The following is a 27,043-nucleotide window of genomic DNA, read 5'->3' as shown; positions in this document are numbered from 1 at the left end:
GTTTTAAGAATTTATTGAAACCATAGGGAAGTAGATGGCTTACCTTCTGGGTTGCTTTCCAGGGCAAAAGTCTGTTTCCCTGAAATCCTGGCCTTGAATACAATAGGAATATTTCCTCTGTCCTCATTCACCCTCCTAGAATGACTTTCACACATTTGTTACTGGGTTAAGAACTTCCTGCAGTTTATTTTCACAGGATGTGTTAGTTTCCTCACTGAGTTTGAATTCTTGGTAGTCACTTTGCATGGTGTTGTGAAGAATTTTTTTCCAGCATACTAAATCAGTGCCTTTTATTTTAAACTTAAAAAAAGAGAAACACATTTTCACTACAAAAATCTTAAAATGATTCATAGATGTATAATAGAGAAAATGAAAAATTTCTCTGTAATACCCCCTGTCCAATCTACTATGAGATAACTACTTTTCACAGTTTAGTGTGTACTCTTCCAACATTTTAATTTTTTTAAAATTAAAATTTTAATTATGCATTATTTGAATATGTGGAAGAATACATGTAATATATATAAGTTTTGGAGCATAATAATGGAACTACTACCCATAAGCCCATCACCCATTATTTTCTAATAGGGTTTAGTAATGTACTCTAAACTTTCTTAGACTTTCCATTGCTCCCTGAGTGACAGGATTTTTTTTTCTCCACAAGCCTGGTGAATTGCAGGAGGTAGGGACATGGTCTTCTGTTTCTTTTGGAATCTGCACAGCTATTAGTCTCACTCTCTGATGTGTTAGATACCAGGGAATGAAGCCTGGTTGTTTGTGTCTGAGAGACTTCATCCTGCCTGGATTTTAGGGAAAAACAATTTGGCCTTTCTGAGGAAAAAAAAGGAAAACAGTTATTATTGAAAAAGAGTGTAATTTGTAGTATTTGCTGGATGATAGCATTCTTTTTTTGGAGGGTTGGAAATTTATTTTCTCCAGAGCTTGTAGATTCCTAGGATCCTTCTGTATTTAAGGCTGCTACACTCATATTCTGGTAACTGAGATGTGAGGTCGACAATAGCTAAAGCTTTGTCAGCTATATTGTAAGGTAATTTATAAGCATGAGAGTGCTCATGTTTATCCTTAGTAGAAATGAAGACTTTTTAGCAGATGCCAGACAGAAAGAGAATTGTCATATTTTCCTTAATTTCTCTTGTGAAGCTTTGAGACTCCAGACAAGCTTTACAGAAAAGAAGTCCAAAGCTCCTAAGTACACGTTTATCCATCACATCTTTTTGTTTCTTCCTTCCTAAAGGTTTCTCTATTTTCTTGGAGTATTCTTGTTCTTACTGAGTAGATACATAGACCAGAGAGTATATTTGTGGGGTCCAAGGAAGAATTAATGGGAGGGGGGAAAAATCGGGAGACCTGGCTCATAAACTAGACACAGGTGAGAAGAGGACAAATACACAAATGTAGCACCTTGAGTGTTATTTAACTAATGACCTTCAGCGGGTGCATAGTAATAACCTGGAAAGAGAGAGTATAGTGCTGAGGTGGCACGGAATAAGCAAATAGTAAAGAATGGCATAAGTGTGTTCAAAAAGGCTTTCCAAGGAGATGAGTTTAGAGATGACTTTTAAGGAGCTAATTGAGATGTACTGATTGAAAGGAAAGCTTGTTCGTGGTAGGATAAATGCAAAGTATGGGGAAAGGATTTTAAAAATGCCAAATTATATGCTGAGCATATTGGCTTGGAGGGAGTAGAGTGATGTCAAAGTTGTACTTGCTAATCTGCAGAAGGAACTGAGTCCCTCTGCTGTACACAGTTTTCTTCAAAGAGTGAAGATATTCACAGCTGGCCCAGTTTGGCAGATTCACTCTTTTGGGAGCCTTTTCTTTTATTTCAGATACCTAGTGTCCTTGTCACATAGCATCCTCTCTCCTTTTAAATCTGCTGTAGGATTGAAAGTTTTGTGCCACTTAAACTTTTTGTGGCTCTGACTAAAGACCTATTTCTGTGAACAGTGGAAGCAGAAGAGCAAGCCTTATGTCACTGATTACTTTCACTTATTTATCAAGGACTACATGCACTGAAGGAAAGTAGGATTGCATGGCCAGCTGGCCTCTATCCTGCAGATTCTCCCACCTCATCACTTTCCTCTTTACCCCTTCTCATTTCTCAGATCCCAGAAGACAGAGGTCTAGCGCATATTCATTCTTCGCCATTTTTCTTCCACTATTTACCACTTTTATCTGAGTCTCCTATTCTGGCTCTTGTTAAAGCATCCTAATCATTCTGGTGTTCCCTAGAGAACTGATTCTTGATTACCTCAAACCTAGGGCTAATTCCTCCTGTCCCACTTTATTATTTTTTTCCAAAGAACCACATGCATAAGGTTCACTTTTATATCAAAAGATACACTGCATGCTATGAGGCACAGTTTTTTTTCACTGCCCTATCCTTTAGCCATTCAGTTTCTGCCCGGAAGCAACCACTATTGCCATTTACTGTATATATATGTAAGTATTTACATATACTTACCACCCTCACAAATGGTAGTATGCTTTGCACCATGTTACATGCCTTGCTTTTTTTCACTTAACAATGTATTATATATACTACATGGGGATCCAGTCCCTATTAACATGGACATTTTAGAAATCAAGATGAAATTCATTCACATAATATTAACCATTTTAAAGTGTATAATTCAGTGACATTTAGTACATTCTCAACGCTGTGGGGCTCTCACCTGTATGTGAATCCAAAACGTTTTCATCACCCCTAAAGGAGCCCTGTGGGTTTTAAGCAGTCACTCTTTGTTCCTGCTTAATGCCATGTCCTGGGCAATCACTAATCTACTTTCTGTCTCTATGGATTTACCTATTCTGGATATTTTATGTAAATGGAATCATAAGTACGTGACCTGTTGTGACTGGCTTCTTCAGTTAGCATGTTTTTAAGATTCTTCCAGATTGTAACACATATCAGTTCTTTATTCCTTTAATGACTGAATATTCCATTGTATGGATATACCACCTTTTGTTTTTCCATTCATAGTGGATGGACATTTGTTTTTTACCCCAACTTTTGGATATTGTGAATAGTGCTGCTGTGAATAATTATGTGCAAGTATTTGTTTGAATGCCTGTTTACAATTCTATTGGGTATATACTTAGGATTGGAATTGCCATTAACAGACATTTAAGTTGCTTCCAATATATGCTGGTACAGTGCTTGCAGTTGATCTCATTTCACATATATGATTTCATACATGTATACATATTGGATGAATAGCTAGTAGTGAGATTACTGGGTCAAGGCATTTTACATTTAACAATGCATTTAACATTTTGGAAGCTACTACAAAATTGTCCTCTCTAGAAGCTGTACTATTTTCACCCCCACTAGCAAAGTATGAGAGTGCTTTCTCCTCCCTGGCCTTTAGTTATAACCAGCCTTCCTACTAATCTTGTTGCAGAGAGCCACAAGCAACTGTTCCTGTGCCGTGATTCACTCAGAATCTTCTTCCTCCTTGCCTGCTTAGCCTAGCCTGTCTTTTCTTCCTCTACCGTCTTGGGCCTTTTATTTCCTGACTTCCTATTTTGTCTCTTGATAACTGGGCCCTCCTCTTTGTTTGGTGTCCTGTCCAAATTTCCTTCTCTGGTTTATCAACTTGTGTTTCTGCTCATATTTTAAAATTTTGGACAATTCCTTTCAGTTTGTTTTCAGTAGTAATACCTTGGAAATAGAGAGGGAAGTGTTAAGGAGGCAAAGAAGCAAATGGTTAAGAATGGCATGTAGTTTGTTCAGGAAGGCTTTCCAGAGAGATGAGTTTAGAAATGACTTTTGAAGAAGCTAATCAGAATGTACCGGTTGAAAAGAAAGATATTCATAGTAGGATAAATGAAAAGTATGAAAGGAGAATTCAAAAGGTAATCCACTCCACTCTCTCACTCCTGGCCAAGGAACCTCTTCCTGGCTGGAACTACTCTTTCCTGGGTAGTGGGAGTAAAGTAGTAATCCATATCTTCTGGTATGTTTCGTCCAGGACTCGGACTCTCAGACAGGAAAATATACTAGTTACGGCCTCCTTAGAGTGTAGGGAGTCTTATTTTAGTAGTAGGGCAGTGCAGTGGGTCTAGGACTTCTGTCAGTAAGAGTGGGTGATGAGTTATACATTGTACATGTGGTATTGGTGGGAGCAGTTGATACTGATGCTAATTATAGGTGCTGGCAAACTAACAAAGAAAAGAGAGACTATAACAATATGGTTTGGCTGTTAAAAATAATGTTAATTGTAGTCTTCTGACTCACTTATTTATTTACTTCTATCCTGCCATCTTCCAGAAAGAATTTGATGTGGCTAATTGCAGTCATTACATCAACTCATTATCATTTCTGTTCAATTACTATGTTACACAATTATGCGTGTTAAAAATGTCAGGTTAATGTATCAAAGTTTTATTTGATTACAACATTTAAGTACCTAATCTGGGCATAGTGTGTGTTGTGTGTATATATATAGATAGTTAGATAAATATATGAGTGACTGTTATTCCCATAAAAGCATGGTCATCTTATGGCTTCTTTTTTTTTTTTTTTTTTTTTTTGGCGGTATGCGGGCCTCTCACTGTTGTGGCCTCTCCCGTTGCGGAGCACAGGCTCCGGACGCGCAGGCTCAGCGGCCATGGCTCACGGGCCCGGCCGCTCCGCGGCACGTGGGATCCTCCCGGACCGGGGCACGAACCCGCGTCCCCTGCGTCGGCAGGCGGACTCTCAACCACTGCGCCACCAGGGCAGCCCTTATGGCTTCTTATTATAGATTTTATTGGTACAAAGTGGTAAGAAATGAATTTGATTGATAAAATATGATTGACAAAATTATGATAGACATGAACAATTGATAGACTTGTTCATTACACAAACAGTTATTGGACATCTCTTCCTCATGCCAAGAATCATGCTAGGCACTGGGGGTATAGAGATTAAAAGTCCTTGATCTTAAGGAGCTCAAGTCCAGAGAGGAAGAAACATGTAGCTAGTACCATGTGATAAGTAAATGGTAGAGGAATATAGAGGAAGAAAACTTAATCCAAATTTGGGATGGTTAGGAATAGCTTCCTAGAGAAAATGATATCTAAATTGAAAAAAAAAGTTTAAAATCAAAGTCCATATGTTTCATTATGGTTCACTCTTTGTGTTATACATTCTATGGGATTTTTCTCTTTTTTCCTTCCAGTTTTATTAAGATATAATTGACATGCAGCATTGTATAAGTTTAAGGTGTACAGTGTAATGATTTGACTTACATACATCCTGAAATGATTATCACAATAAGTTTCGTGAATGTCCATCATTTTGTATAAATACAAAATAAAAGAAAAAAATTTTTGTGACGAGAACTTAGGATTTACTCTTAACAGCTTTCATATATAACATACAGTGGTGTTAATTATATTTATCATGTTGTGCATTACATCCCTACATATTGTATGGATTTTGATGAATACATAATGACACATATCCACCCCAATAGTATCATATAGAATAGTTTCATTAACCTAGAATTCTCCTGTGCTCTACCTATCCATTCTCCCCTCCCTGCAAAGCTCCAAAATAAACTGAGCTTTAAAAGATGAGTCGGAGTCAGTCAAGGAAAGGAGAAAAGAGTTCATGGTACTAGGACACTAAGATGAAAAAGCATAACTTAAGTATGTTGAATTCTGGATGGCTTGAAGGCAGGAGATAAGAGTGGGGAAAGGGTTAGAGATGAGACTAGACAGGCACAGAGTGCTCATGTCAGGAAGGGTTTGAGTGCCATAGCAAGCTGTTTGTATTTTATCTTGAAGACAATGGGGAACCTTTGAAGGCTTTATGCAGGAGAATGAAGCAACCAGATGGTGGTGGTTGTAGTGATGTGAGCAGTTTGCTTGATGCATTAAAAAAATCTAATTGTAGAATAAATATATATAAATATTTATATATAAATATATAAACCTCATAAAACAAATGTTTATTTTAATGAGTTAATATGAGGCAAAAAATAGACCTTTGCCAGGCACCCCAGAAAGCCCTCCACATGCCTTTTCCCAATCACAGTCTCCTCCTCTGTAAAAATAACTACTATTCCGACTTTATGATAATAACTTCCTCGATTTTGTAAATGTGCAAATGGATACCCCCTCCCATATTATATATTCTTTTAGTACCTCTATGTATTTACCTTTCCTACATCACTTACTCGGTATGTATGATTATTTGATTAATATTTATTTTCTTCTCTAGACCATAAATTTCATGAGTAGGGAAAATGCTTATCTGTGTATCCCCAGTAACTTTGCTCAGTAAAATTAGTTGAATTAATGCATTTCTGTTAAGTGGAATTACTGAGTTAAGGAATATGCACATTTAAAATTTTGTTAGATATTGCCAAATTATACACTAGAAAGATTGTACCTGTTTATATTCCTGGTGTTGATACTCCTTTTCTCACATCCAGCCATACTGCCCTTTCACCCTCCCCTCCCCGTGTCCCTGTATCGCTGAGTCCTTTTCTTCTACAGAGAATTTTGGGCACGTTCCAGCTTTTGTTTTAGGTGCTTAGGATATATCAGGAAGCAAAAAGACAAAGATCCTGGGTGGCAGGAGGTAGACAGTAAACATAATAATTATACAGGATGTTAGAGAGTGGACCAATAAAAGAGTAGATGGTGAAAAGCAATTGGGAATGCTAGAACTGAAATTGAATTATAATTTTAAATAAGGTGGTTAGTATACAAGCTACAGTGAGATGACTTTTGAGTAAAGACTTGGAGGAAGTGAGGGAAGTAACAAGTTGGCTGAAAAAGGGTAGCAGGAGGTCTGCTGGGGGTGCTGTAATACTGTTTCTTGATCTGCGTGCTGGTTACTTGAGTGTGTTCACATATTCATTGAGCAGTACGCTTATCATTTGTGTACTTTTCTGCATTTTATACCTCAGTAGAGCTTTCATATTAAAAATGAATGGACGTTGAACATTTCAAAATGCCTTAATAGTACTTACCTAGTTATTCATGGGTATTTTCCTTTGACTTACAAACAGCGATGAATGCATTAATCAATTTCTATTAATAAATCATTTTGCCTTCCTTTAATTTACTTGATTATGGTAAAAGTATTTTTTTAAAGTATTCTTTTGATGTAATGCTATGTTTGATTTGCTTCTATTTTATTTTGGATTTTTGTATCTATATTCACAAGGAAGTTTGGTCAATAGTTTCTTTTTGTTATTTCCCTATGTCAGGTTTGAAGTACTTTTCTTAATTATAGGTTCTTTACTGTTTTCAATGGGAAGAAATCTACTGTCTCGAAAAAGGAAGGGAATAATTTCTAATGTTTGACTTTATTGTCCTTTGTGAGCTACCTGGTAATTACTACAATTTAGTAATTGATAGGTGAGTCCTGTCACTGCTATTCTAGACAGATGGCTGTTCACTTCAAGTCTAGGGCTCAAATCTCCTGTCATTTCATTGTCATAGAAAAATTGACCATCACTGGACTATTAATTGGTGATGTAATAGTTGTTTGGGGGTGTTTTGTTTGATACTTATGGACCTTATTTTTTTAATGTAACTATTTCTGATTTCTTACGTTTTCCACTAGAAACAGGATGAAATAGGCAGAAGCCTGTGTTGCTGTAGCCTAGTCAACAGGGATAAGTGCAGAACCTTTGCCTTACTGGAAAGAGGATTCATTTTTAATTGGATCCTGGACCTGCTAGAATTGTTTCATTTCCCTGTATGATCGCAGTGAGCTGGTCTCCAAGCTCAGTAGGATAGCTCATCTGGCTGTCCCCTCCTTCCGTCAGCGCAGGAGCACTGTGCTTCTGTTTGAGAGACTGGCTTTTTTCATATAGCAAATCCTGTAGCTGTGTTTTTCAAAATGTAATTCAAGAATGATTTGGCATTAGTTGCTTATTGAAAAGGCAGATACAGCAACAACAAATGTAGATGTCCAAGCCACTCCAGGCATTTTGGATTAGAATCTATGGGAGTATGGTCTAGGAATCTACATTTTAAACAAGAGGCTCAAGTAATTCTTCTTAAAATTTAAAGACACTGCTTTCTAAGATTAAGAAGAACCTGCTTTTATTCAGTTGTTAACTTCTTCAAGTATAGGATTTCTGTGCCGAGCATTGGAAGGACCATAAAGGGAGTATAAGATTGGATCTTCCACTCAGGGAACTTACAACCTAGGCTAGGGATGGGATGCATAGGACGAAGGCGAGCAACAAAATGAATCAAATTCTAAGGCAGGTGTTTTTAAAAAATCAACTTTGTTGAGATATAATATACATGCAAAAGATTCACCCATTTGAAGTGTACATTTTGATTGGTTTTGATAGATGTATATACCAGTGAAACTACCACCATGATCAAAATACAGAACATTTCCATTACCTCTAAACATTTCCTTATGCTCTTTGCATTCATCCTTCTCCCAACCCCTGGCTTCAGGCAACCACTGATAGGCTTTCTATCACTATAGATTAAATTTTGTTTCCTAGAGTTTTATATAAAATAGAAACATACACCATGCAGTCCTTTGTGTCTAGCTTCCTTCACTCAGCAGAAGGATTTGAGATTCTTCCATTTTGTTGAGTGTATCAGTAATTTGTTTCTTTTTATTGAGTAGTGTTCTATTATATGGGTATACCACGTTTTGTTTATCCATTCACTTGTTGATAGGCATTTGGGTTTTTTCCAGTTATTATAATTAATATGAACATTCACATGATCATGTGTTTTCACTTCTCTTGGTTAAATACCTAGGAGTGGAACGGCTGGATCATATGGGTTGGTGTATGTTTAGCTTTTAAGAAAGAGACGGATGGTTCTTATTTTGATTGTTAATAGAGACACTGTACTAGAGTCGTTGCTCATTGTTTAAGGAGAGTTGTTTAAGTGGAACTTTCGAATGAATTCCAATTATATAAGGGAGGATAGGGAATATTTATTGAGTAATTACCATTTGTCTAGAACATGGTAATTAAATACTGTGATTTTTCAATGCTTATGCAAATCTGAGAGGTAAGTGGTATTACTCTTCACTCTTTATAGATGACGAAGAGAAGTGTAGAGAAGTTAACCAGCCTAAGATTACACAGCTAGTAAGAGATGGCTTTGAATTTAGGTTTATTTGGTTCCAAAGCTCAAACCATTTCCATTACACCAAGAAGGAATAGAAGTGAAGGATATTCCAGCTTCAGAAGTTGGGGGACAGATAGGAGAAATTGGGCTTATTCATCTCTCCATCTCCTGAGTATGGCAAGCATAGGAACTATGACAATCTGTTTGTCATAACAAAAACTTTGTTTTGCGGGACTGGTTAACAGTGAGGTTTGATATTTATTTGATATCAGATTATAGAAGGGTTTGAAAGCCAGGGAGATAAATATACTCCTTTATAAAGAGTTGCAAGTTGTTAAAAGGGTAATGATGTGATTAGAAGCTGGATTTAGGAAAATTCGTCTTGTTGCAGTCTGCTAAGTAGATTGAATGGGACAGAGATTAGAAGGTCTTAAGTCCAATCAAAAATCTGTAATAATTCAGGCATGAGGTAATAAGTTCTTTGATAAGGAGAGTAAAACCTATGAGGAAGGGACAGGAGGAAGGAGACTTAAATAGACTTAATTACTAAGCTTGTTGACAGATTGGACACGGGAGATAAAGTAGAGAGGAATTTTAGGAATAGTTTTGAAGTATCCAGAGTTCCTTGGTTTTGGACTTGTCGTATACTTGGTATGCTAATATATCTGAAGAGAGCTGATAACATTGTAAATAAAATGTCATTGCCAGTAGAGGCTCTAGTTTTCTAGACAGCCTTTCTCAGCATAAGGTGACACTGAACTAGAGGATAATTGGTTATTCATTTGTTAAGTATGTGAGCTTGAAGAGGTTTGAAGCTCCAGGGAGGTAGGAAACATTAGCCTGTTCATTAAAATTTCCAGTTTGACACTCATTTGATATGTGTGAATGCCCAGTTTGAGAATGTTACTGGTTTTCTAATATGCTCTTAATGTACTTGGAGGTTTTTCTGCAGCTCGTTTGGCCAGTATCTTTTCTCTGCTCACTACCTTTTTGATGTCCTGTGATAAGTAATACCCTCCACCTTGCTTACGTTGAACGTTTTACTGCATGAATTGTAGAATGTCTTGATGTCTCCATTTTCCACTGCGTGTACTTCCATTTGCTTCTGAACAGACTCTGCTCTAGCTTTCATTCATTAAAATTTGTCATAAAAATGATGCGTAACTTTTTTGTTTCTAAATTCAGTAGGACTTTCTCAGTTTTATTTTGACTGCTCTGTAGCACTGCTACTTGTTAACCACTCACTCCTTCCTTGAAACCTTGTTTTCCTGACTCCAGGGACAACAATGCCATGGTTTTCTTCCTCTCCAGCTTCTTTGCAGACTCCTTTGTGGACTCTTCCTTTTTTTAAAAGTCAGATTTATTAATGTATAATTTACATATAGTAAAATTCTCCCTTTTAGTGTACAGTCCTATGAATTTTGTCAAACACATACAGTCATGTAACCGTAACCACACTCAAGATATAAAGTAGCTCCATCAACCCTAAAAATTCCCTTAAACACTTTGTAGTCAACCTCTCCCATTCTTGGCCTGTGACAACCACTAATCTGTTTTCTGTCCCTAAGTTTTGCCTTTTCCAGAAAGTCATATAAGTGGAATTATATAGCATGTAGCTTTGAGTCTGGCTTGTTTCACTTATCATAATGCATTTGGGACTCATCTACGTGTGTCACTAGTTTATTCCTTTTTATTCCTGAGTAGTACTCTACTGTATGGATGTACCATGGTTTGTTTACCTATTCATCAGTTGAAGGATACTTCTGTTTCCAAATTTTAGTGAATATGAATTAAGCAACTGTAAACATTTGTATATAGGATTTTGTATGAACATGTTTTTATTTCTCTTGGGTAAATATATAGGAAGGGGATTGCTGGATTGTATGGTGTGTGTATAACTTCATAAGAAATGCCCAGATTATTTTCCAAAGAGGCCTACCACTTTGCATTCTTGCCAGCCACGTATGAGAGTTCTAGATGCTCCATAGCCTCCCCAACACTATATTGTCAGTTCTTTTTTTTTTTTTGTCTGTCTGCTTTTTAAATGTGGCTGTTCTATAGCTTCCCCCCTTCTCCTATATACAATCTTTTTCTTATCCTATAGTCTCTACCTCACTGTTTTTATTTAATTTTTATCTATTCAGTTACAAATATTTGTTGAGATTCTGCTTTGTACCAGACACTGTTTAGGCACTAAGGATATAGCAAGGAACAAAGAAGAAAAATTCCTGTCCTCATGGGAGCTTGTGTTCTGAAAACATCCAAGTCTTCTGCTCCACATCTCTTTTCTCATATATCCAGCTGTCTACCAGACATAGTCATTTGAGATGTCTCATAGTTACCACAAAGCCAATAAATTCATCTAACATTAAATTCATCATCACCGCTTTGAACCTTCCCCTCTTTTGTATTTCTTTTAATGAATGATGTCATATCCACCCAGTAGCTCAAGTTAAAACCTGGGCAATATTATCTAGGCTTTATTTTCCTCACTTTCCACATTCAGTTACTTATCAAACCATATTGACTTTACCTCCAACTTATCTTATGAATGTATCTACTTTTCTCTGCTCCCTCTGCTACTTCCCTAGTTCAAGCCATCATTAGGTCAGTGCAGTAGCCTCTTACTAGCCTCCCTGACACATCTTCAGTCTACCTACTGTACCAACCAGTGGCCACACTGTACCACCATTCTCTTTCTAAAATGACAAATCTGATCCTGTCTCTCCCCTGCTTAAAAGCTGTGATAGCTCTGTATTATCCTCCAGATAATTACAAACTCCTAACATTACTAAATTTCTAAACATACATGTACTTAAGACTCACTTTGATCAGGTTCTTCCATAACCCTGCAGCTTCTCATTCAGATACGCTGGAACTATTTTCAGTTCACTGAATGGGCCTTTGAATGTATAATTTCTTTTCCTGGAACATTTCCGCCCTCCTTTTCTTGGTTCTTATGCCTAGCAAAACGTAACTATCCACAGTAATTGTTCTACTGACTACTGATATGTTTTAGTGCTTTTTGGGGGTGAGGAAGGAAACTTGGCTTAATTAAACTGGTGTTATTTCTCTTACAATGGTACCAGGCTGAAGTGAGAATAGGGAACTAGTTAGAGAGCATAACTGTTGTTATGTTCATGGTTTAGGGATGGACCCAGTAGATGGGATCAGATTATTCGTTTGATTTATTCATACAAGAGATATTTATTGAACACCTACTATGTACAAGAAACTGCTATGCAGTGCTGTTGGGCGTTCAAGAATGAGGCTGTGTAATGCAAAGAGAGTGCTCTTTGGGCCCAGAGTTTCAGTGAGACGCAGCATTGTCACTTGCCTGAAGCCATCTAGCTTGATAGGTGTATTTTGAAGTTCTATGTGCTTATTTTTCAGTTTTCTTTTAAAAAGAAACAAGGTAATTACCCTCTAATGGTTGCTATGGCAACTGCACTATAGCCTAGGAGAATTTTTATCCTCCACTCCATGGTTAGAAAGTTAAATAAATTATTAAAAATTTAAAAATTGCACACTAAACTAACATGAGAAGAGAGACATAGGTGGTAGGATAAAGGTAAGTACATAGGAAGAAAACTCTCCCTGTGTAGTTACACAGCCTGTGACTGATTTGTAATCCCCTTTCCCCAGGATTGGGAGTTAACTCAGGTAGTGAAACCAGCCTGTGTTGGCATCATTCAGTGCTTCCAGAATTTTGCGTCTTAGGGCAAACATTTAATTAAGGTAGCTGCACCCTCAGAACTCTGAGGACTTTTTAACCCAGACGTTGTTGATCCTTCAGCTGGCATTACAACTGTTGGAGTGTGCTGATCTTCCTGCTACCTATTTGTTAGGAACCTATAAGGCAAGCAAAAATCTGGCAACATCACAAAACAACAAGAAATGCAAATTGCTTACTATTTTCTGGGGACCTGTGCTAAGTACTTTACATGGATTTTCTCTTGTAATCCTTACAGAAACCAATGAGACTCATATTATTATCATTCTCAAATTACAGATGAGGAAACATCTATAATGACCTTTTCAAGATCTTATAGCTAGTACATGGCAGAGCCAGAAGAACTTAGCTTTGATTTCTGTATCCATATTCTTAACTATGAAGCCACATTATTCCTTGTTCCTTGGGATAAAGGCCCATTTTTAGTGATTTCCTTGTCACATTAGTTGCCTCAAATTCAGTTCGGCTGTGGGATAGGATTTAAATTTAATTAATATTGAATTTTTTAATCTTGAAAAATGAGTAGGAATTGTTTTCAGTTTTCTTCTGTCAAAGCTTCTGTGTTTTAATGGATTTTATTTAAAAACTTATAGGCAATTCAGAAAAAAGTGGCTATCTCTGAGCGCCCAAGTCCCCGGAAGCAGTAGTTTTTTGTTATTCTCTATATAGTGAATTGCAGAGAGCAAGAGTACTTTGCTTGGTAGAAGGCATATGCCTTCTACATGTTATGAAAAATAAATGGAATACAAGTAGGGTAGGCTCAAGTAAGGTAAGGTATATAATAATTGGTGGGATGGAAAATGTTCTTTGAATTTGTCCTAAAATTGTCTCTACCGCTCTTCTTCTTTGCTACCACTTGTGGTTTTCTTAGGTCACTGGACCTATTTGGGCTGGGGAGACCAACAGAGTACGTAAGAATTTGAATACCTTATAATTTTCTTGATCATACCCTTTAACATACTCCCTCTGACTATGAAGCTGGATATTCATGCATATATAATTCCATTCCCTCCTCTTCCCCTACTTGAATCTCAGGAGGCAGTTACCTGCAGTGGGAAGTTATATCCTTTCAGGCTGGTTTCCTGAAGACTGTGTGTATGTGTGTGTGTGTGTGTGTGTGTGTGTGTGTGTGTGTGTGAGAGAGAGAGAGAGAGAGAGAGAGAGAGAGAGAGAGAGAAATTTCATTTCAAACCAAAGTTTCAGTTATAATCCTCACAGGATCTCCTGATTTTTCTTCCCCAGAGCCAAGTAGTACCGTCAGCTACCTTTTGGAGGAAACTCTCTCCTTTGGTCTCTTAGCTAAGGAGTGCAGTGACTAGAAGGAGAAGGTTCATCCTAGGAGGGGCCATTGGTTTTGTGACGTGAACAAGAGGCTGAGGACATGGTTTGACTTTCCTTGGAGCAGTCCAGCTAGGCTGAAGCCCAACTTTGTTCAACTTTGAGCTTAGAGAGTGGGCATCTAGTTCTTTCCAACAAGATTCACAGCCCTAGGCTGACATTACTGTCTGTGTTACCTATCTGACAGGGGAGGTGGGTGGGTTGATTGAGTCCCAATGATTAGATATCCAATAGATACTAAGAGAGGCCAAATTTTGTCCTGTCACTAGAATTTCTCATGGGGTATGTACTTTCTGTCATCTGAATCCTGGGTATTTGCACCAGGAAACTACTCAAAGGCAGCCTAATAGAGCTCAGATAAATTAAGGTTTTCAAATAGAAAAAAGTAAGCCATGAAAAAAGAAAAAAAAGGTTTGAATTCTGTTTCCTTCTCTGAAAATTCTCCCTGTATTCTGGATTTAAAGATGGGGACTTAATCCAGGAGCACCACATACTAGAGAGCCTTGTTGTTCAGTATTTCATTCTGTTTTGTTTGAGTGCCTGCTTTCTGCCTGGGGCCCATGTTTGCCCCAGATTAAATTACTTTCCCCATCCTGCTCTTCCAGGTTTATTTTCTCTCATTCCCGTCCCTGTCCTTTCATGTACCTGCTAAATGAGCTACAAAATGTTTTGCCAAAATATATATAGCCTTTCCACCATCAGGCCTTTACTCATGCCATTGCTTTTGTCCAGATTCTAGAAGGTATTCCCCCACCCCCCATCTTCACCTATTGAAAACCCTCCAGTCTTTCAGAGTCATATCTTCCATAATGATTTCACCCTAACAGGAAATGACCTGACCATCAACTCATACAGCATTTGGTTAGTACTATTCTCATGATAGATACATCCTTGTATTTGTATCCATATTTTCTCTCTCCTATTAGACTGACTCTATATGCTGAGTCTTCTGTGTTGTTTAGCCTTCACTGGTAGGTACTCAATAAATATTTGAATGAGTAAATTTTCCCAGCCTTTTAATTTCAAGGGACTTTTCAAATTTTGCCCTCAAACTAGCTCACAAGTCCACCTTAAGCTGAGTAACCAAACCTATACTCAGTGTCTCTTTCTCAGTGAAGCCAGAAGTTTTCCGTTCTAGGTGAAATACTACTGTGGGGTAGAGTGTAGAGCCAGTAAGAGACTGTCACTGCTACACTGAAAGTACAATTCTTTCATTCAAGGCTTTTCCTTAATTTGCCTCTTTAGTTTCTAATCAGCTTTGGTGGTGCTAGTAGATTTACTTTATGAGGAAACTAGGGATGGTATAGGGGGAGAAAAGCTGGCTGTTGCCCTTGACCTACCCTTTTTCTGCTCATGTCCTTTGTCTCACCTCACTTCCTTGTATTTCCTTTTTCCTGTCCCCTCCTACTTTTCATACTCTCTTTTCTTCTACTGCTGGCCTCTTCTTTCCACAGGCACTTTGTTTCTTTTTTTTAAAATAAATTTATTTATTTTTGGCTGCGTTGGGTCTTCGTTGCTGCACGTGGGCTTTCTCTAGTCGCAGCAAGCGGGGGCTTCTTCGCTGCAGTGCACAGACCCCTCATTGTGGTGGCTTCTCTTGTTGTGGAGCACGGGCTCTAGGTGTGCGGGCTTCAGCAGTTGTGGCACACAGGCTCAGTAGTTGTGGCTCGCAGGCTCTAGAGCGCAGGCTCAGTAGTTGTGGTGCACGGGCTTAGTTGCTCCGAGGCATGTGGGATCTTCCCGGACCAGAGCTCAAACCCATGTCCGCTGCATTAGCAGGCGTATTCTCAACCACTGCACCACCAGGGAAGTCCTGACACTTTATTTCTTAGTATTTGCCCTTTATTCCTTCAGTGTGGAAATGTGTCAGCCTTTAGGAATTTTTGGAATATTCCTCCCCTTAGCTTAACAGAATAAAGCAGAGCATTATTAAGGAGTAGTAGGTCAGATGCAGTGAGAAACTAAGGGTCTATCCAGGTAGTTTCTGGCTCTGGATCCTGGGCTCCTACCTCTGGCTGAGCTACCCTCTTCTGGACTCATAAGTAATAGGATTGTCTATCACTGCTGCTTCTTTGGAGACTAAATCTTGGTTCTCTAGATTATAAACTAATAGCATATTCTCCTACCAGAGTTTAAATAGACTTTTGTCTTTGTCTCTTTTGTTGCCTCTGCCCCCTCATCTGTATGCATGAATAATCCAGCGCTGACTTCTTCACACTTACCCCTTCCATGAGTTCAGAAAGAACTAAGTCTGAATGGCATACTGGTTTTTGTCCCTTGATCCTTTCTAGTCTTCAGAACAGCAAATACATCAAGGTCTAAAATCAGTACCTCCAAAGTCTCTCTTTTAATGTGTGATCAGAGTGCTTTGTAATCAGAATACTTTGCACCCCCTATGTTTGATTGGTATTGTTCCTGACCATTTGAAGCTTAGCCTCTTTCTCATACTGATTTTTTTCCCCTGGAGTTCTGATCATTCTCTTCTTTTCTCATGTTCACATGTTGCCTTAAACTCAAGTGGGAAAAGCTTGTAAGATCTTCTTACCCCTACTCCCAGCTGTAACCCCAAGTGTTGTCTGGAACCCACATGTTGTGTGTTCCCTGTCTCTTTTAGTGGGATTATCTACCAAGTTGTCTGATGTAGAAGCTAAGGGGTCATTTCCCTATTACCTTCCGTTTGTCCCCAGGTTGTATTATTTCTGTCTGGATTTTTTTCTCTAGTTCATTAACTCTTTTCGTTTCCACTGTGTCAATATATGTTCTTATCTCCTACTTGTAAAAGCCTAATTTATGGTCATTAGGACGCTTCCACTGTCCACATTGCTACCAAGATTTTAAAAAATTCCTAATATGAGGAGTCCATCATCTGCTAAAAGTATCTCCATTTTGGATGGTGAATGTTCCTTTTCCTTATTGTGAGCCTAATAGAAACTTGGCAAGAAAGAACATATGGGACCTTATTAATTATACACATATGGATATGGTATCAGAAATGGCTTCTATATAAAATAAACTACAACACACTATTAGGTTGAACTCCCTTTCCAAGCACAGTATTGCATATTTTTACTTTTGCTTGGAGCAGGATTTGTAACTGTGGTCATTTTAGCTAACATCAAGAAAAAACTGTAGCTAGTCAGGTGCTGGCCTGAAAAGCAGAAATAATTCTATGAAACTGTAGTCACTGCTGTTGGATAAACTAGGCTGCATTGTCAGTAAGACCCCATTGACAGTGCACGTTTTCCTCTTCTTCAGCCCAGGCTTGGGATGGGAATTCTGAGCCCAGGGTGTGGGTGCTCGACAGAAATTATTAGAAAAACCCAATGTTGCAGCAAAACAGTAAGACTGCTGCTGTTCTCAGCTGCATCTAGAACTTTTAACTTGACTTCTAAGTCTTGGCTTTGACCTTCCTGATTTCTTGGACCAGCTTCCGATGGTGGACCTGCTTATTTGATTCAACCATGTGTTTTTAGAGTCTGAAAACACCATGCTAACTTTAAACAAAAATTTCTCTTTTCTAAGAGATGGAAAAACTGTTTCTCCCCCTTTTGCCCCATTTTGATAATAGTACAGGGGCAGAATCTATTTAAGACATTTAAAAGCAGATTTTTCCTAGGGTTATGATAGCTTAGAGAAGCAGAATTCCAGAGAATTCTGCATTGGGAAAAGGCAACTTGGAACTCCTCTCAGAATCAGCACTAAAATTAAACCAAATGTCTTATCTCATTCGATAAGGAGAGAGCCTTGTGGATATTGAGACAGTTTTTTGCATGACTGGAGGTCACTGGGCTCATGTGCAGCTCAGCTTGCTCTTGTTCTCAAGATCCAAGCTTGTGGCTACATCAGTTAGAAGCAGAAAAAAATTCTGAAGAACTAAGTAAAGCTGGGGTGCTTTGACTGACTGTGCTTATTCCACAGCTTTTGAAGATCCTGATAGTGCCATTGATGACCGAGATAGTGACTATCGCAGTGAGGCCAGCAATAGCATCCCACCTCTTTACCATACGACTTCCCAGCCCAATGCTTCTGTGCACCAATTCCCTGTGCCTGCGCGATTGCCACAGCAGCTGCTGCTTCAGGGCAGTTCCCGGGACTCTTATAATGACTCTGTGCAAAGTTACAACCTCGATTATCCAGAGCGGCGGGCCCTCAGGTGGGTATTGGGAACAAAGCACTTTCTCTTCCTAGTATGCAGGTCCCAGGATGCAACTGACATCAAGGATTTGGGTACCTTAACCTGAGGTGACAGAGGAAATATAGCAGTATGGTGGATCAACCTGCAGCCATTTTATGTAGATTCCGTCTTTTTTTTCCTCTTCCATATGTTCACATTTATGCATATCCATCAGTAAGAATTTTCTTTATGATCATCAGGTGAGGGTAGGCCCACTTGGGGTGGATGGCTGAAAAAAACCTGCTCACCTCTCTGCCCAGCCAGTGATTTTGATACACCTTTCACCAAGATTAAAAAAAGAAATTCACAGATGTTACATGCTTGGATAATTCTTCCTACCTAAATATTTCCCTGGGAACTTCAGAAGAAAACCAATATGATCTCACTATAGCAGATTCAGTACTTTTGCTGGACTTAAAAAAAAAACATTTTTATTAATTTCTTAAATACATAAAACATTTACATGTAAAAATATATTAAGGTGTGCTACGTACTATACAGCAAGGAATTTCCCACCCACACCTGTTGTCCTCCTCTACTGCATCACCTTCCTGTCTCCTAGTTCTCTTACCACCCTTGTTTCTTATTACCCTTCCGTAGACCATCATCATATATTTATGAGTATAAAAGCAAATACATACATATATGCTCCCTACTCTTCACCCAACTTTAAAAAAATCAAACTTAAAATTTAGAGAAACGGTACAATGAACACACATATTCATGTTGCCTAGATTTGCCAGTTGTATTAACATTCTGTTACATTTACTTTATCTCATTCTCTCTAATATATGTTTATATACAGACACATTTTCTTTTTTTGGCTGCATCACATAGCTTGTGGGATCTTAGTTCCCCAACCAGGGCTTGAACCTGGGCCCTCAGCAGTGAAAGCACAGAGTCCTAACCACTGGACCTCCAGGGAAGTCCCACACATACATTTTTTATTTCTGAACCATTTGAAAGTAAGTTGCAGATACCATGTTACTTTACCAGGAGGTACTTCAGCATGTAACTCCTAAGAAAGAGGACTTTCTCTTACATAACCTTAATATTATGATCACACTCAAGAAATTTGACAATACAATGATATTATTTAACATATAGACCATATTTAAATTTTTCCAGTTGTCCCAGTAATGTTCTTTATATATATTTTTTCCTTTTTGATGCAGGATCCAATTAAGGATTATGGTACATTACATGTATTTTCCCTGTTTCTGTAGTCTCCTATAACCTAATAAAATTCCAATACTTTTTTTTTTTTCTTTTTGTCTTTTGAGGCACTAACATTTTTTGAAGAGTCCCAACCAGTTTTGAGAATGCCTCTTAATTTGGTTTGATCTGATTGTTTTTTCATGTTTAGAATCAGGTTAAACATTTTTGGCAAAAAACACTGCATAGATGTTTCCTTCACAGTGCCTCAGCAGTCACATTTTACCTTGTCTCATTATTGTTGACGTTTAGTTTGATCTCTTGGTTAATCTGGTATACATACTAGATTTCTCCAATGTAAAGTTACCTTTCTTTTTGTAATTAAGGGCCTCTGGGATGATACCTGAGATTGTGTCAGTATTCTGTTTCTCACTCTTGACGATTTTTAGTGACTAAGTGACCACTTTGATGTTGTTTCTGTTTCCTAAATAAATGCTAATGGCTGTTAGATCTATAAAAGAACACATTGAGCTGACAAGCTCTGAGTCTACAGGCCCTCTCTCCATCCCCACCTCAGTACCCAGGAAATAGGCAGTCTCTAACTTCAGTGAAAGTAAGGTTGGCTGTCTTCTGTATTCACTGACTTAAGTTGGGCGTGTAGCTTCTGATTCTGTAATCAGTATAGGGAAAGGTTTTCATTTCACTGTGATCCTCAATACATATAGCCTTTAGATTTCACAAACGACAAATTATGATGCTTTAAATAATTTTCTCTTTGTGGTAGTATAACAGGGTTTGACTTATGGTAGTCAAAGATTAGTTTTATTATCTTTTATACATATTTTTCTTTTTAAAAGTAGTATGTTTGACTATATTCTTGGCTGTACTGCCTAAAATACAACCTTCAGCAAGTTAACAGCTTGGCGGCTTTTCAGATCCAAATTCATCAACAAATTTAGATTTCTTGAAATCCCTTGATATATTTTCATGGAATATATAACAGTTCTAAACTTTGGCATTGTAAATATATTCTAAATATTGATGGAATATGTTCATTTTGTTTGTTTCTTTCTTTCTTAGAAAACAAAAGGATCCTAAATAGTTAATGGTAGCAAGTGAAGTATTTTAAAGTTGTTATAGGTATTCTTTTTCTAATGTGGAAAAACTTTTTGACTACATTGCTATAATACTGATTTAAGAATATGTGGATTTCCTTATCTTGTCTTTTCAGTCTGAATGGTTTTATCAAATTGATAATTTTATTAATTTTAGTTTTCTCATTGAATATGTACTAAATCTTATAATTTTTCTTCCTTTTCCCTGTTTTTCCTTTTTTTCTTGCCTTACTATTCTTCCATTTTTATCTCTTTACATCAGACAAGGCTTACAGGTTCAAAATGACAAAATTAGGATTATTTCATATTTCTCTGATGTTGACTATGAAGAGCAAGAAGGTATATATGAGGAGATAGAGGGGAAGATGTCACAAGAAGCTCTAGAAAACAGTAACATAAACTTAAAGGACGAAGGGGTAAAAGAAGTGAGAACTCTTTCAAAAACTGATAAATATTACAGCCAACAAATACAACCAAAGTATAAGAATTGGAAAAAGATACCATCTCAAAGCCAAGAGACAGAATTCTCTACTGCCTTTAATTATGACCTTAAGTTTGAAACATCTACTTTCTCTAGATATCCTCAGAAATATGATACAATAGATAGGAGAAGGAAAAAGACACCCTTATATAGTCATTTTGAAGACAGTGAAAAAAGCCAATATGATGATAAATCAGGAACTAAGACTAACTTGAAAAGTACATATCCTAACACTGAAAATTGTGACCTTTGCCACGTTGAGAAGAAGGAACAAAATTACCCAGTTTTGCGTCCCTACAAAAATGGATTTGTGGTTAAGAGTGGCATGTGGACCACTAACTTGGAAAGTCATGATTATGATCTTCCTGGTTGTTCTAAGGACTGTGAAAAGGCATCTGGCTTAAACCAGCATGTCACTAATTTCACTCCATTAGATATTCTTGAAGATTCTGCCAGCAGTACTTCTGATGAACTTCTGGGTTCCCCCGTTTCTGATAAGCAGGAAGATTTACTGTCACCAACATGTCATCCATCCAATGTCCATCATATTGGAGGTTATCCAGAAGAATATTATGGAGCAAATCCTGCATTCACATCACAAAGGATGAATTGTGCTACAGACACACTTGGAAATCTGTCTGGGTGCCCCATGGAAGAGATGACCCCTTCCTCTATTGAGGAACCCAAGGAGGACTATATTGATACAATGGATGAGCTTCAGTGTTTGGTAGAAACAGTGTCAGAATATTTAGCAGAGAAGGAAGAGGAGATTAATAGATTTGGCTCCCTTTCAAAAACTAAAAAAACACTTAAACACAATAGTACTGTTAATAATGCAGAACAGAAAATGCCAGCGGATCGAATACCATCTTTAAACATTGTCAAGAATGACAAGGACAAAGCCATCTCTTTCCCTGAACTGAATGGAGTAAAATGTGCTGTTGGTTCTTTATTCAGTTCACTCACAGAAAAGGTGGGTTCAGGCACAAAGCATCTAACAACCTCTGTGGAAAAGCTGGTTTATTTAGTTCCAGAGAAAACAGAAACTCTTAATCAGACAGAGGCGATTAATTCGCCATCTAGACCCAGAGCCAAGTCAGTATCAGAGAAGGATCTTTTCATACAATCTCCATCTCCATTATCTTCTCAAACAGTTGACAATAAGGACGTTGGCAAACATGACAAAACCTCTGAAAATGAGCACATGGGCAGTAAAACTGGAAGTTTAAACTTTCAGGATCCAACAGAAACTATTGGAAGGGACTCTGCTTCACAGAGTCAGAGTTCAGTTATAAAGTCTGTTTGCAGCATGCTAAATCCATTAAAAATCTTTTTGGAAAAGGATGAAACCAAAAAAGATGATGACCAGAGCAAGCCAACGAGAAAGGAAAACTTTGTTGCATGTGGTTCGGAGTCAAATCAAAGGGAAGATACCCTTGGCAATGACAGTAGCATTGTCACTTTGGATAGGAGTGATAGAGAAACTCCTCACTACCAAATGCCCCTAAGTGAGGATTTGTTGTCTTCCCAAGCAGCCATTGAACATTCTAACTTGGCTCATTCTGCAAATAAGAAAGATGATGTTGCGAGTCCGTTGGAAAGAGAACCCTGTACAGATCTGTCTCTGTTACCAGATCAACGAAAAATATGTGCCAAAGATACTTTAGGACATCATTGTGAAGCTGACAGCAGAACTGCAAATAAAGAGCCATCTTCAAATCCATTAGAGGGGGACAAAATTACTGGTGATGATGATTTCCTTGAGCCACTCAGAAAATCCTTTAGCCAGTTTTTGCTCACTTCTCCTGAGACCTATTCAAAGGAGACTTTGTCAGACTCTATGAAAATTCACCAGTTGGAGGAAGATGGATGGGAAAGGGGCCCTAAGAAAGGTGGGCATTCCTTTTCCTTTAGTGGAAAATTAGATATTCCAATTTTCAAAGTTCTTAGTCATTCTGAAAAGCAGCAGGATGTAAGAGAGAAAGGAAGCATGCTCCCTTTGTTTAAATTTTCTTTCACTGACAGCCATAAAACTGTCAATGACCAGAGTTTTCATGGCTCAGCAGTAACCACTGATGAAGAGATCCAAAGAAACTGCCATGCAAATGCCAAACTTAGTTCACTAAAATCTAGTTCAGTTCCAAATATTCATAGTAATCTAGGGAAATTTGGTGATATAAAGACATCTAATAACAGTGACCAAATAAATACTCCTGAAGATGTCACACTTAATAAAATAAAGTCTGATTCGGCTCCAAATATTAATAATGATCTTGGGAAATTTGGGAGTATAGAGGAATTACACTCAAGTGACCACACAGCAATAGAGAACTGTGAAAGAGATACCTTAAACATTCCTGGAGTTGTGTCCAAAGAGCATATACCTTCAGATTCTTTAGGAGAAAGTAAGAATTTTACACAAGTGACATCCTCAACAGTACCAGACTCTTCATTAGCGTTTACTTCTACCATTTCGAAACCCACCTTGGTTGATGAAATGAGTGATGACAAACTTGTAGATAAAGCTTCCAAGAAAAGAACCCAAAGAGGCCTCTTTTCTGGCTTGTTTAACAGGTTTTCTTCTCTTGAAAACTTGTCTAGTCAACAAGAATTAAATGTGAAGAAAGATGACTCTCCTCACAGGAATAATACACTGAGCTTATTGTCTGGAATATTTAACTTGATATCAAATAGCAGTATGACTGATTGTAAGCCAGATGAAGCAAAGTCCATGTCTTTAGGTGACCTAAAGGATTTGAATGGAAAAAAGCATTTATCCTTGGATGAGATCCCTGTTACTTCATGTGTGACTTTTGAGAACCAGAGGAACCATGAAAAACAGGAAATTTCTGGCTTCATAAAAAGCTGCTTATCTTTACCTAAAGAAAACATATCATTATCTGATGCTTGGGTTGATAACCATTATTGCCCTCCTACATGGAAAAACCAGCAAAGTGAAAAGAATTTCCCCTCTTCTGAGAACAGTGTACTTCACTGCACTCCAACTGCTCAGCAGGACCTATTAGAGAAATCTTTGGCTAAGAGGCAGACACCACACCATGCTCTTGAGGCAAAACTACATGAAAATTCTAACAAGTTAAATTCACCTATGCTAAATACTAACATTCTTAGTCAATCAAACCACTATCAGGCTTTTGAAGAGATGAACAATCCTTTCTCTTATGAATGGGATTCTGATATAAAAGATTTCTCTAAAAATTCCAGAAAACTTCAGCCAGTTTATTATATGTTGAATCAAAATACATTTCCATCAGCTGATGTTTTCTTGTGGCCTGACTCAGAAAATCCAGCAATAAACTTCTGCCAAAAAGATCAAAATGCAAATATCTTGGAGTGGAGAACAAATCTAAACAGTGTCGTTTGGTGTGACTTACCACATGAATCATTCAACCAGTTAGCATTTAATGAAGATTACTTATTGAGAGGTGATATGTGGGCAGCTAACTCATTATATGGAAATTCTTGTTATCTTGCAATTAATGAGACTAAGAAGGCACTAGAAGAATTGCCCGTTGACTTAAGTTGTTCTTCAGGTTATGAGAAGAGTACATGCCCCGTAGTTGATCTAGACTCATTAAGAATGGATGAAAACTTTGTTTATTCAAGTGTTGGTTATGAATACCAGGAATGGTTGTCATGTCTTGAAAATGGAGTGTGGTGGCCATCAGAGGATGGAGATTATGGATATTTTATGTTCCACGATGGTCAATATATCTATTCTTTCCTTACTGATTCTACTGGGCAGTATGCATATTTATTTATACCTGATTGTTCTTATGAAGAGTATTTGAATTGTGACTTACAGACAAATGATCTATCAAGTATTACATTAGATGATAGCACTATTCCTGCTTACAGTTTTAAAGTACTTGACAGGGAAGACGAATTACTGTGGTATGTTGAAGAGGAACCAATTGATGACCCTCTTGATTTATCTGTTGTTTTGCCAAGAAGTGAGGGACCAATGTATCTAAATTTGGGAATGTTTTCACAAGTACTTGAAAAGTCAAGTTATGGCCAAAGGGATCAACCATTAGATTTTTCAGGCTATACTCCTCAAAAGTCAAAAGGAGATTTTGTATCTTTTAAAGAAAGGTTGGGTGGTTCTGAAGACTCTGAGTGTACATTGGATTTCAGAAATCAGCCCCAAATGATTGGTAATCATGTCTTAAATAAAAATCAAATTATAAAGGGAGATAAGAATCAGACTCTAGCGAAGGATTCATCAGTTAACCTTTCCAGTTTCCAGTGGATCCAGTCTTCTTCTGAAGAAGCTGCCTCTTTGATTCATCCTGAAAATAAGACTAACATCCCACAGCAAACAGAAGAGATGTCATCATTGAACAAAGTGACTTTGTCATTTTCTGCTTTGGGTGCTTCAACTGGAAGTACTTTGAATTTTGATAAGAATGAATCCTTAGAGTCTTCAGCCATGCAGAAAATAGATCAGCAGTCAAACTTAGCAGAGATCACAAATGATGGTCTTCGGTCATTAATCTTGAGTAAGCAACTAGAGAGTAACTCCCAAAATGAGGAAGAAAGTCTTCTCAAGAAGGATTCAGAGAGACAAATGGTATCCAATGTTCAGCGACCAGAATTTACTAAAAATATGAAGAAAGAATTCCCTTTAAATAAAAGCGTTCATGTGAAAAAACAAAGTTTGTTAAAATCTGTTTTCCAGGTAAACCAAACAACTTCTCAGGCTCAATCAGATATAGAAGACGACAAGATGATTACAGCTGATTCTGTTTCAATTCCTCTTGTATCACAGTTTAGTAGGGATGAATGCAAGAATTGTGAGCCTCCTCAGGACCAGTCTTCCAAAGAGTCTGAGAGAACATTATTTAAAAGTGCACTGAAACTCTTTGGTCGGGGAGAAGACTCTTCAGTAAGTGCAGTAGCAAACGAGAAACAGGAATCTCGATTTTTGAACTTCTTTAAAACCCAGGTGAATAAAGAAGGATCACCAAATTTAGAAAAGAATGGTGATAAAAATAGAAAGATATCATCTAAGGAAAAGAATGAATCTCCTGGTGTTTCAAGTGTTTTTGGTTCCCTTGGGGATTTCTTTAAAACCAATGTATCTCCTAAACAGACAACTGAAAATATGTCTGTTTCTTCAGTGACTAATAAGGATGAGGTCAAGTCAAGTCCTAATCCTGCACATCTAACTAAACAGGATGTTGGGAACTTTCCTTCTGCACCAGTTTCCTCTAAAGGGAAGGTTCGAGTTAGAAATCTGAACAAGCAGACTACTATTGATGACAGTGAGCTAAAGGAACCATCAATTAGGGAGATCCAGGGTGATCATTTGACTGACGAAGAGGCACCCTCCAGAGACCACCAACTCCACCAGTCACCAAATTCATCTTTCTCAACAGGTTGTCTCAAAGAATCCTCCAGAGATTCTTCAGTAGAGACTAGTGGTGTGTCTACAGTGACAGAAGTTCCAAGAAGTGATAAAATATCATTAGATATTCTGAGCAGAAGAAATTCAAATGAACAAGATCATTTTTCTGACAAAGACCAGAGTTTTTCAACTGCCACAACATCTCCATCCCAACCAGAATTACCAACCAGAAAGAGTATATTTTCTTTCCTGACTGGATCCGAAAAATCTGAGAACAGAGCCTTTACTACTCTACCAAGAACCACATCTCAAGGAGAAGGGCTATTCACACTTCCTTCCTTTTTTTCCACTGCTAACTCAGGCAGCAAGAAGCATGCCTCTCTTAATAGCTCTTTCAGTTTCTTCAACTTGTCCTTTCTGGATGAAAAGCAGCAGACTCCTGGGGAAAAACACAGCCTTTCCGCTGTTGCTCCAGTGACTTCCCAGCCCTGTAAGAAGCCAAGTGTTTTTGTAGACATGAGTGATACAATGACTAGAGAAGATTCTAATGACAATAGAGGTAGCATAGTCCAGGAGGTGGTTCATGAACAGCAAATGGCTC

General features: G+C 37.8%; 1 protein-coding gene across 2 annotated transcripts in view; it reads left to right on the top strand.

The window, feature by feature from the left end:
- Positions 1 to 27,043, top strand: part of UNC13B (unc-13 homolog B) — a 214,242-nt gene that overhangs the window by 93,628 nt on the left and 93,571 nt on the right. Inside the window, exons 8-9 of one of the 2 annotated variants that reach the window (XM_032635442.1) lie at positions 13,680 to 13,715; positions 18,065 to 18,299. In XM_032635442.1, coding sequence (XP_032491333.1) covers positions 13,680 to 13,715; positions 18,065 to 18,299 — 271 coding nt within the window. The remainder of the gene's footprint in view (positions 1 to 13,679; positions 13,716 to 18,064; positions 18,300 to 27,043) is intronic. The other variant, XM_032635443.1, reaches the window with a different exon arrangement.

The sequence above is a fragment of the Phocoena sinus genome, chromosome 6 (genome assembly GCF_008692025.1).
Source record: "Phocoena sinus isolate mPhoSin1 chromosome 6, mPhoSin1.pri, whole genome shotgun sequence".
NCBI classification, from domain to species: Eukaryota; Metazoa; Chordata; class Mammalia; order Artiodactyla; family Phocoenidae; genus Phocoena; species Phocoena sinus.
The sequence above is the reverse complement of the archived record's forward strand: the minus strand, read 5'-3'. Positions and strand labels throughout refer to the sequence as shown.